This window comes from Chrysochloris asiatica, unplaced genomic scaffold (genome assembly GCF_000296735.1).
Source record: "Chrysochloris asiatica unplaced genomic scaffold, ChrAsi1.0 scaffold00085, whole genome shotgun sequence".
Lineage (NCBI taxonomy): Eukaryota > Metazoa > Chordata > Mammalia > Afrosoricida > Chrysochloridae > Chrysochloris > Chrysochloris asiatica.
Window position 1 is genome coordinate 4,326,528 of NW_006408603.1, and position 12,209 is coordinate 4,338,736.

Sequence of the window (12,209 nt, forward strand, 5' to 3'; positions counted from 1 at the left end):
GGTTGGCCCAGGATCAGACATTGTTTCATTCTGCTGTGCATGGGGTCACTGTGAGTCGGTTCCAACTCAATGGCACCTGACAACAACAACAACACCACCAACAACAACAGGGTATAATAACCTCGAGTGGTGCTGTGGGTTATGCACCGGACTGCTAACCACAAGATTGGCAATTCAAGCCCACCAACCCCTCCACAGTAGACAGATGAGGCTGTCTGCTTCTGTAAAGATTTAAAGTCTTGGAAACACTATATAGCGTCTCTGTGGGGCGGAATACATATGAAAGAAATGGGTTTGGGGTTTTTTGTTTATTTATAGGGTATAATATTTTTATATTGTATTTTATATTGCCATTTCTTATCTATACTAGTATGTCTATTTCTCTTCAGTTTTTTATTCTAAATGAGAAAACATCTTTTTAAGCTTTTTGCCCAAGATATTTCACTTCTATCTAGAGGAGGGCAGTGTTTTTTACCTGGTGGCAGCTGGAGGCTGCTATATTCACTGTACAAGAAACATTATGCAATTATGTGTTCAGACACTATGCAAAATGATGGTGATAAAAGTGCCTGGTCTTTTTTTTTTTTAAATTATTTTGAGCTTTGTTCCATATTTTTCTCCCACTCTGTCCAGGATCTTCTAATGTGAGCCTTTTCAGAGAAGCTGGTTGTAGTGGCCTAGCACTATCTAGTTCATTTGGTCTCAGGGTTGTGGAGACTGATGTTTGTGTGGCCCATTAGTCCACTGAATTAATTGATTCCACACGTCTTCAATTTTCCTCACTTTTCTTTCCTTTGGACAGGGAGCGACTAATAGTTACATCTTAGATGCTGCTCATGAACTTTAAGACCCTAGTCACTCTCACCAAGGTAGGACACAGAACATTGTCTTTCTTGACTATGTTATGCTAATTGTCCTTGGTGTCCCCTGAGACTATGGTCCTGAGCCCCAGACCCAGAGACTCATTCCCTCAAGGTGTTTGGTTATGTGTAAGAAGTTTTTATAACTTTGTCCCCAGTATAGGCCACCTCATATAATAGTTCAAAAATTTAAATAGCAAGCTGATTTGTGCTATTAAATAACTTAAAATCTTGATCATTTAAATAAGACATAATATACTTTGGAGTCTTGGTGTGGTGGTGTAGGCCAAACACTGGACTGCTAGTCATAAAGTTGGAAGTTCAAATCCACCACCTGTTCTTTGGAATACAGAGTTGCCAAGAGTAGGAATTGACTTGACAATACCTAGCAACAATAACATAATATACTTTATAAGTACTTGATAAAATTATAAAATATATATAGTCATTGTTGAACAATTAGAAAATACAAAGACATATAAAGAAGAAAATGAAAATCACCTTTTCCCACCACTGAATGATAATTGCTGTCAACATTTGAAATGTATTTAGTAGCATTTTTGTCTGGCTTCTTTTCTACTTACAACTACTTCTCACTTATAGACTATCTTGTTATCCAGAATTAGGGCAGTGGGGGCGGGGGAGGCTTCATAATGTTTGTGGGAAAATTCCATTTTTTCTTAATTCTATTTTTCTATGAACTTGTGAAGTCCCCTTGTATTTGCATTTATGACAATAGTAAAATTTCTACTATCCGGCTATGTTGCACATTAACAACATAACACCTGGCTAGAGTAATGCTGGTTGTAATGGTTAAAGTTATATGTCACCTTGGCTGGACCATGATTCTCAGAGGTGTGCCAGTTATGCAGTGATGAAATGTGGCTGTTACACATTGATGTAGTCATCCTCCATTTTTTGACCTGCTGTGATCATCCTCTGTTTTCACATACTGGCCTGCTCTTTTGGAACCTAACCATGTTGATAAATAAGGAGTGAGTATATATACATGTTGTTGTGACGTGCCGTTGAGTTGATTCTGACACATAGCAACCCTGTATAGGGTTTCCAAGGAGCAGCTGGTGAGCTTGAACCACTGACCTTGCAGTTCAAATGACTTTGCAGTCTGATACATTAGCCCACAGGACTGACTCTCTCTCTCTCTCTCTCTCTCTCTCTCTCTCTCTCTCTCTCTATATATATATATATATAGATTCCATATATGTACGAGAGGGCACCAAAAAGTTTGGAAAATGGAATGAAAAGATAATGGATTTTTTCCAGGAACTTTTTAAAGTGCCCTTATATAGAAACAAGGAGTCTTGGTGTAGCATTGTAGGATAAGCACTGGACTGCTAGCATCAAGTTTAGTGGTTCAAATCCATCAGCCACTGCTTGGAAACCCCATGAATTGGAAAAACTCGATAGCACTTAACAACAACAAAATATAGAAGGAAAATTCAAACATAAATTATGTAGTTTCATATTCTACTATTTTTCTCTTGATGTAAAATTATATGAACCATAGATAATATGGTTTTAAATATGAACCATAGGTAATATGGTTTTAAGTATTCCTCAAAAGCATGATTTTTACTGACTGTAATATATTTTACTTTATAGATGGCACTGTTATACTTTGAACTCCTGGGGTGTCATGCTGTAGGATCAGCACTGGACTTTGAACCACAAGGTTGGCAGTTCAGACCCACCTTGGAAACCCTATACAGGGTCTCTATGAGTTGGAATCAGTTCGACAGCACTTAACAACAACAATCGTATTTTACCTGCTGCTTCTGTGTGCTGTTGAGTCGGGTCCAACTCACCACAACACTGTATAGGGTTTCCCAGGCTGTAAATCTTTATGGGAGCAGAAAGCCTTATCTTTCTCCTGTGGAGATTCACACTGCTGACCTTGTGGTTAGCAGCCCAACACATAATCCTCTACACCACTAGGGTTCTGTATACTTTACTTACAGTATTCATATTTGGGTCAATACGATTATTATTTCACTGTTAACATTTAGACTAGAGGGATATTTTGTATATACATATTTAGCCATATATGACTATTTCCTTAAGGATCCCTGGTGGCTCTATAGGATAAGCACTGGACTGCCAGGTCGGCAGTCAAATCCATGACCACTCAGTGGGAGAAAGATGAAGCTTTCTGCTCCTGGAAAGATTTACAGCCTCAGAAACCCTATCTAGGGGCTCTATGAGTTGGAATCAACTTACTGGCATTGAGTTTTATGATTATTCCTTAGGGTCAATTTGTAGCCCTGGGATTACTGAATGAAAGGATACTAGCAGATTTTATTTTTTTCCTTTTGGTCTGTTCTTTTTCTTCGTTACCAAAAATTTCAAAAATAAAAGTAACAAGAATGGTGTCATGAAATCCCATTATACCTATCCCCTAGATAGGTGTGCTTTCTTAGATGCTTGGTAGTTACTACATAATTGATTTCTGGAAAGAATTTAGCAATTTACATTTATACTAGCAGTAGATGAGAGTCCATTTCCCATCTCACTTACCAATTGGATAGATGAAAAGGAAAAATTAGTTGTTTAATTTGTTATTTTTTAGTTACTAATGATATTGGACGTTTAAAAATTGCATCTATTATGTTCTTTGACTTGATATTAACTTATTGTGTGCTTTGGGGAAATGAAAGTTTAAATTTTTGATTTAGTGAAGTGTGGAAATAGTTTTTCGTAACTATATTTTTAAAAGTCCACCTGCGTTTTCTTCCTAGATTCTTTTATAGTTTTAATTTCAATACTTAATTTTAGTTCACTGAGAATTTATTTAAGTATATTTAATAAGAAAAATTTACTTAGGTATATTTAGTAAGAATATATTTGGGCATATTTAATAAGAATTTCTGTGCCTCAGAAAACCTGTACAAGGTGACTATGGGTCGGAATCGACTTGGCAGCACTTAACAACAACAATAAGAATATATTTAAGTATATTTGTTATATCTAGGACTCTTGGTGTGGCACTGTAGGGTAAGCATTGGACTTGTGAACCACAAGGTTGGCAGTTCAAGCCCGCCAGCTGCTCCTCAGAAACCCTATACAGGGTCTCTATGAGTCAAAACTGGCTTGCGGGCATGTAACAACAACAATGTATCTAACTCAAATTGTTTTATCCTTTCAAACGCAATTTTGCCCCACTGTTTGTTGAATAATCTTTTCTCCATTGGGTTTTAATGCTTTGCTATCATACTCTTACATAATTTGTATAGATTATCTTTTCTGTTTTATTACTGATTATATTAAAGTTTTAAAACATGCTCAGGTAGAATTTATGGTAGTATATATTTGGATTTTGAATAGTACCGATTGTAATGCTTATGTTTTTGTGTTTTTATAAAGATACACTTGGGTGACTGGTAAAGAGCCACTTACGTACTATGACATGAACTTGTCAGCTCAGGACCATCAGACATTTTTCACCTGTGACACTGACATTTTACGCCCTTCAGACACAGGTGTGTATCATAACTGTTCATGGGATAAGCAGTGATCATGAAAATGATATTGAGGATTCTTTAGAGTTATTTATTATAATATTTAGAGTTATTTGCCTGGGAGTGTTTTTCATTATTGATAAGAAACAGATTAAATTGAAACTAACGATTAAATTAATTAAACTAATGAGATTTATGTACTATTTTCTGTGCTATAATGAGTTTACAATATTTTATTTAAAATATTGTTCCTTTTATTACTTAAGAAACCTTTTAGACCAAATACACCAGCTACCTATGTAGAGTAATAATGTACCCAATTTTGTTCTGGGAAGTTAGTTGCAATTATACATAAAAGAGTAGGAAATTATGTGAAGATTGAGAATGGAATGACAAGAAACATAGGTTATAGTTTACTCTAGTCATAATTTAGAGGTGCATGCATGGTAAGGAGCAGAGAGTGTCTATATTGAGTACTTCTGGAGCTGTACTTTATATTGTTGTTAAGTGCCATCAAGTGAGTTCCAACTCATAGCTTCCTTGTGTAGGGTTTCCGAGGAGTGGCTGGTGGATTTGAACTGCTGACCTTGTGGTTAGCAATCCAGTGCTTCTCCTACAGCACACCAAGAAGAGTAATACTGAGTCTTTTAAATTCATGGCTTAAAGACAGGGATTTTTATCAGAACTTTAGTTTGCCCTCCCACTTCTTGTCTATCTTGTGAGCTACATTTTATCTTATTGGATCTAAATAAAAAAATCTCATTCTGTAGGATGCCTTCTCTAGGATCTCTTGACATAAGTTAAATACTTTCCTCTTTGTATTTCTATACTACTTAGTTCAAGCCTTGACCAAATAATTTTAATGTATTCAACCACAAGCATTTATTTGTTAATGTCACATTGCTCTCATGTTTGTCTTCCCTAGGAGCATGTGAAACTTTGCAGGGCAGGAGTATGTTCTCTTCATCTCTTGTATCCCTATCATTAGCACACTGTATGACAGATTGTAAATAATATTATTCTTTAATGGAAGTATGCATAAATGAGGTGAGACAGAGATCTTAAGCAATTTCATGAATAATATGTAATACTTGTATACACTATGTGCCAGGCACGGCTCTAAACAATCTATGTAAATGTGCTTATTTAACTTTCCCAGTCACTGTATGAGATAGGTATTATTATCAGTCCCATTTAAAAAAAATAAGGGTGTGACGCATCGAGGGACCAAGTGCTATGCTCTAAATCATACAGTTAGTAAGTGATAAGGCTTGCTTTTAAGCTCAAGTCTGGATCTTTACACACCTGCTGCTTCTACCCACCCACCATGTGCAAGCTCTGTAGACCATTGATGGTGGTGGTGGTAGTGATGTGCCGTGAAGTCGTTTCCGACCCATAGCGACCCGACCCATAGTGACCCTGTACAGGGTTTCCGAGGCTGTAAATCTTTACAGGAGCAGAAAGCCTCATCTTTTCTCGTGCGGAACATCTGGTAGTTTCGAACTGCTGAACTTGCGGTTCACAGCCCGATTCGTAAACAATACGCTACCAGAGTTCCTTGTAGACCATTGATTGTTCTTGTGATGTGCCGTGGAGTCGGTTCCGACTCATAGCAACCCTGTACAGGGTTCCTGAGGCTTTTAATCTTTACGGGAGCAGAAAGCCTTATCTTTCTCCCGTGCAACAGCTGGTAGTTTCGAACTGCTGACCGTGAGGTTCTCAGCCCGATTTGTAACCACTATGCTCACTACCAGAGCTCCTTGTTGTTGTTGTTGTTAAGTGCCATCGAGTCGGGTCCGACCCATAGCGACCCTGTACAGGGTTTCCGAGGGTGGAAATCTTTACAGGAGTAGAAAGCCTCATCTTTCTCCCGCGGAGCGACTGGTAGTTTCGAACCGCTGACCTTAAGGTTCGCAGCCCGATTCGTAACCACTACGCTACCAGAGCTCCTTAGGTAGAGGAAAATCATAAGCAACTAATGATCGAAAAAATAGCTATTCTCCCGGTACGGAAGTGAGTTAAGACTGTACCACAGGAAGAATGGTGAACATCAGTAAGTTTTTCAAATAACAACCATGACTGTCCACTAAAGCTGTGGTCTTAAAACATTTTTGTTTGCATACCTCCTAAAAGAATTCTGAGAAACTGTGTGTCATGGTTCTTCAGAATCTTTAGGTGATATAGTCAGTGAAACCAATGAGACTTTCGTATATTTCCCAAGTCTTTCAAGTTTTCTGTCTTTTATAGGGTACGTCTTACCACTTTCTATCACTAGTTTTAGTGACAAATATTTGAGTTTTCCTTCTCTGACAGGTTTCCACCTTGCACAGGTTCTGGCTTTTGCAGGTTTTATTTGTATATGAAGATAAGTCATAAACTGCACATGTATATACTTACATTTATGTGTGTTCTACATGTTGTTGTTAATTGTTGTCAAGTTGGTTCTGACTCAGCGACTCTGTATAGGATTTCCAAAGAGCTGTTGGTGAGTTTGAACCACTGACCTTGCAATTCAAACTTACCTTGTCCAGTGCTTATCCTACAGTCATGCTACATATATATTTCTAAATATGTATTTTTTTACATGTGTATTTTTGCATTAATGTTTATATATGTTCTTAAATATATCTCTGGTAGTGTAGTGGTTATGAATTGGGCTGCGAACCGCAAGGTCAGCTGTTCAAAACTACCAGCTGTTCCGCGGGAGAAAGATGAGGCTTTCGGATCCCATAAAGATTTACAGCCTCGGAAACCCCGTACAGGGTCACTGTGAGTCGGAACCGACTCCACAGCACATAACAACAACAACATCTTTAAGTAATTGGTTCACTTAAGTGTGGTGGTGGTGGTAGTGGTGTTTGATGATTGTGTGCTGAATCGTTTCTGACTCAGCAAATCTGCATAGGGTTTCTGAGGCTGTAAATCTTTATAGGAGTAGAAAGCCTCATCTTTCTACCACGGAGTGGATGGTGGGCTTGAGCCACCGACCTTGTGGTTAGCAGCCCAACTCATAACCCACTATGCCACCAGAGTTCCTTTCACATAAGTACAGAGACTGTTAAGTCTGAAATCTGTAGGACAGACCATCAGGCTAGAAATACGGCAAAAAAGGATGTTGCTGTCTAGAGTCTACAGAGCAAGCTGGAAATAAAGGTAGGATTTCTACGTTACAGACTTGCTGTGGAATTCCTTCTCTACAAAACCTCAGTTTTTGGTCTTATGACCTTTTATTAATAGGATGAGTCCCACCTGCATTATTGAGGGTAATCACCTTTACTTAAAGTTGTTGTAACTAAGTGCTGTCGAGTCTGTTCTAGCTCATAGCAACCCTGTATAGGGTTTCCGAGGAGAAGCTGGTGAGTCTGAATCTCTGACCTTGCTGTTTAAACTGACCTTACAGTCCAGTGCTTTATCCCACACCACCACACCAGGACTCGTACTTAAAGTTAATTGGTTGTAAATGTTAAACACATCTAAATTACCTTCACATCAGCATCTAAACTAGTGTTTGACCAAATTACTGGGCACCATAGCATAGTCAAGCTGACACAAAATTACCCGTCACATAGCCCATCATAATACAGTTTTAAGTTGACATCATTAGGTTAAATCATTGCAAAGAATATATACATATGTATTTTTTACTTTTTTATCCTTCAAAATTTTATTTATTTTGTTGAGAGTATACACAGCAAAACATACATCAATAGTTTCTACATGTACAATTATAATTATACTGATCACACTCAAGTTGTGTAACCACGCCCCTGCCTTTTCTGAGTTATTCCTTCCTTAACATAAAATTGTTCCATAAGGTTCTTATCTTTCAAATTTTGTTGTTAATTTCACCCCATATAGTTCTTTTAAAAACGTAATGCTCAAGGCTGGCCTTTTACTAGGTAAGCTAAACTGTGGCGCTATAGGTTAATGTGCTGGGCTGCAAGATCTGTTTGAACCTTAAGGTCAGAGGTTCAAGTTCACCAGCTGCTCCTTGGAAACCTTATACAGTGGCACTATGAGCTGGAACCGACTCGACAGCACTTAACAACACCATTGTTCAGTTTTGAGATGACTACAGAGGTTACTATTGTTGTTAAGTGCCCTCAAATTGGTTTAGACTCACAAGGATGATACATAGAGTTTTCAAGGAGCAGCTGGTGGGTTTGAACCACTAACCTTTCAGTTAACCGTTCAGTGCTTATCCTACAGCATCGTACCAGGACTCCATTTTGTTACATGGAAATAGTTTCAGGGGTTTATCCACCCTCCATGGCTCCAGAAAGTCTAGAGTCCATGAGAATTTCAAATTCTGTTCTGCATTTCCTTCTTTTAGATCAGGATTCTTCTATAGAACCTTTGATCAGAATGTTCAGTGACAGTAACTGGGCACCATCCAGTTCTGGTCTCATGACAAAGGAGGCAGTTGTTCATGGAGGCAATAAACTATACAAGGAACTTATTTTTTGACTCATTGTATAAATATAGACATTTAGGTGTAAAACTACCCCTATATTCACATGTAGGAACACTGGTAGCATAGTGGATTACAAGCTGCAAGGTTATCAGTTTGAATATACCATTTGCACTGCAGTAGAAAGGCTTCCTGCTCCCATACAGATTTACAGCCTTGGAAACCTTTTACAGGGTCACTGTGAGTCAGAACCAACTCAGTGGTACACGGCAGCAGCAGCATATTTAAATGTATCTAATGAAATTTAATTATTTAATACCCAGTGTGACCACTGAAAAATATATGAACAAATGTACTTCAATAGTAGTAAGTCCTACTTTAAACAAAGTCCTTTTTCTTCTTGAACTCATATTCTACATACCTCTATATAATTTTATGTTGTCCTGGTATGTTATTATAGTATAAGCACTGGATTTTTAACAACAAAGTTGGCAATTCAAATCCACCAGATGCTCCTGGGAAACTCTATACAGAGTTGCTATGAGCTGGATCTGACTTGATGGAAGTAACAGCAACAACTAAGCTATAATTTTATATTTTATCATACAGTTGTTTTTATCTTGAGAGCCTTTTATTGATTACACTTAACATTGAAAAACGTACTTGTAAATTTTTTAAATTTAAATTTCCCTGTACCATAAGACTGAATGCTATCATTTGTATTATTTATATTTTCTCAAATTCTTGAGACTACAAATTTTGTCTTTCAGCTTTGGAAAACATCATCCATATAACCCAAGTGGTTTTGTGAGTCTATCATCAACCAAATCATACTCAATTTCTGACAGAAGTTTGACATCATTTTTCAGTTCAAATACACAGGTTAACATGCATTCAAATAACAATTCTCTATTTTAGAATTAGATTCTAAAACAAAAAGATAAATACATGTGTGGGCTTTGCCTAGAGTTTACCACTTGACCAAAATAAGGTTTTGTTACCTTTATCATTTCTTTCTTTTTTTAAAAAGAATTGTTTTTTTTTGTGTTGTTGTTAAGAATTGTTGTTGTTAGGTACCGTGGAGTCAGTTCTGACCTGTAGTGACCCTGCACAGGGTTTCTGAGGCTGTAAATATTTACAGGAGCAGAAAGCCTCATCTTTCTCCCGTGGAACAGCTGGTTGTTTTGAAATGCCGACCTTGAGGTTAGCAGCCTGATTTGTAACCACTATGCTACCAGAGCTCCTTTGTTGTTGAGAATATACACAGCAAAATATATCCTTTTTCAACAATTTCTACATGTACCATTTAGTGAGAGTGATTACAATCTTTGAGTTGCGAAGCCAGTCTCACCCTAGTGTCCTCAGTTTTTTCTCATTTATTAACCTTACTACATCCAAAGGTTCCTATCTATTCTTTTGAGTGCTGTTGTCACTTTGATTCCATATAGTTTTTTTGTTGCTGTTTTTTACTTTCAGATTCAACAATTTATGCACATTTTGTTTCATCTTATTGATTGCAATCCCCTCAATGTCACTTATTCCAATTGGCCCCTGTATTTCCTGTTTCCATTTCTTTTTCCATACAGATAGTTCTTAAAAGAGCATAATGCTCAAGGCAGACAGTTATCACTAATTAAGCTAACTTATTGTTTGGTTTTAAGATTTCAGGAGTAATTTTTGCTTTAAAGTTTCACAGTTATCTCAGGGCAATACTTTTAGGGATTTATCCACCTTCATTGCTCCAGGAAGTCTGGAGTCCATGAAAATTTGAAATTCTCTTCTACATTCCCCATTTTTTATCAGGATTCTTCTATAGAATCTTTGATCTAAATGTTCAATAATGGTTCTGGCACCATCCAGTTCTGCTGGTCTCATAGCAAAAGAGGCATGTTCATGGAGGCAATTAACCACACATTCCATATTCTCGTCCTCTGTTACTCCAGATAAATAGAGACCAATTGTTGTGTCTTTGATGTAGTGGTTCTAGTCTTAATTCTAATTTTGAGGAACAGCCACACTGTTTTCCATAATGGCTATGCCATTTTATATTTTCCCAGGCACTATGCAATGAACTAGAAGGTAGAACAGAAGCACAAAACATGTTATTAGGCCAAATAACTGGGATGTCCCTTGAAACCATGACCCTAAACCTCCAAACCAAGAGCCACATCCCATGAGATTTTTGGTTTCCATAAGCAGCCTCAGCAGCTACTCTTTGTTGTTGCTGTTATGAATATTCCTGTGATAAAGCTTTCGCCAGTTCAGTTGTACAACATGTTAACATCAACTGGAATCAGCTGTGTAGGCCTGAATCAATATTATATTTCCATCACTTTCCCCTCCTTCCTGTCCCTGGTAAACACTAATAAATTTTGTTTATATATGTATTTATCCCTTCTTGTCTTTTTATGTAAATGAGGTTATATAATTGTCCTGTGGTGACTGACTTACTTTACTCATCATGTCTTCCAGTTCTATCCATATTGGAGCATTTATCAAGACCTTTGTTTATCCTACTGGCTGAGTAGCATTCCCTTTGTATGCATGTACCACATTTTGCTTATCCATTCATCTGTTGATGGTCAGTTAGGTTGTTTTCACCTTTTATATAGTGCTGCAATAAACATTGGTATACAAGTCTCTGAATCCCTGCTTTTAAGGCTATGGACATATAACTAGAAATGGAATTGCTGAGTGTTTTAGTAGTTCTGGTGTGGCTTTGTGGGTTAATGCATTGGACTGCTAGGTTGGTTTGAACTGCAAGGTCAGTGGTTCAAGCTCACCAGCTGCTCCTTGGAAACCCTATATAGGGTTGCTATGAGTTGGGACTGACTTGAAGGTACTTAACAACCACAACATAATAGTTCTGGAGTTCTGGTGTGGTGCTGTGGGATAAAGCACTGTGCTGCAAAGTCAGTTTGAACCATAAGGTCGGCAGTTCAAACTGACCAGCCACCCCTTGAGAACCCTATACAGGGTCACTATGAGTCGGAACCAACTCCGGCACTTAACAACAACTACGTAGTAGTTCTATTTTTAGTTTTTAAGGAACTGCCACATTGTTTTTCACAACAGCTATGCTATTTTACGTTCTCACCAGCAACAGATATGGGTTCTAATTTCTCCACTTCACTGCCAACATTTGTTAGTTCCTTTCTTTCTCTTTAAATCTTAAAAATCCTGTTGTTGTTAGATGCTATCAAATTGAACTCATAGAAACACTATGCACAACAGAACTCAGCAGTACCTGGTCCTGCTTCATCCCCACAATTGTTGTAATGCTTGAGTCCATTGTTGCTGCCACTGCATCAGTAGTTTCCTTGATGTCCTTTATCAGGGACTGATCCCTCCTGATGACATGTCCAGAGTACTAGAGGCAAAGTCTCACCATCTTTTCTTTGGAGCCTTCTGGCTATACTTCCTCCAAGAAAGATTTGTTCTTCTGGAAGTCCATGGTACTTT

The 12,209-nt window shown here is 37.7% G+C and overlaps 1 protein-coding gene across 3 annotated transcripts in view; it reads left to right on the forward strand.

Moving 5' to 3' along the window:
- The window catches only part of ST7L (suppression of tumorigenicity 7 like), a 140,037-nt gene that overhangs the window by 37,755 nt on the left and 90,073 nt on the right, over positions 1 to 12,209 (forward strand). For all 3 annotated transcript variants that reach the window (XM_006865909.1, XM_006865911.1, XM_006865910.1), the window contains exon 5: positions 4,242 to 4,357. In XM_006865909.1, coding sequence (XP_006865971.1) covers positions 4,242 to 4,357 — 116 coding nt within the window. The remainder of the gene's footprint in view (positions 1 to 4,241; positions 4,358 to 12,209) is intronic.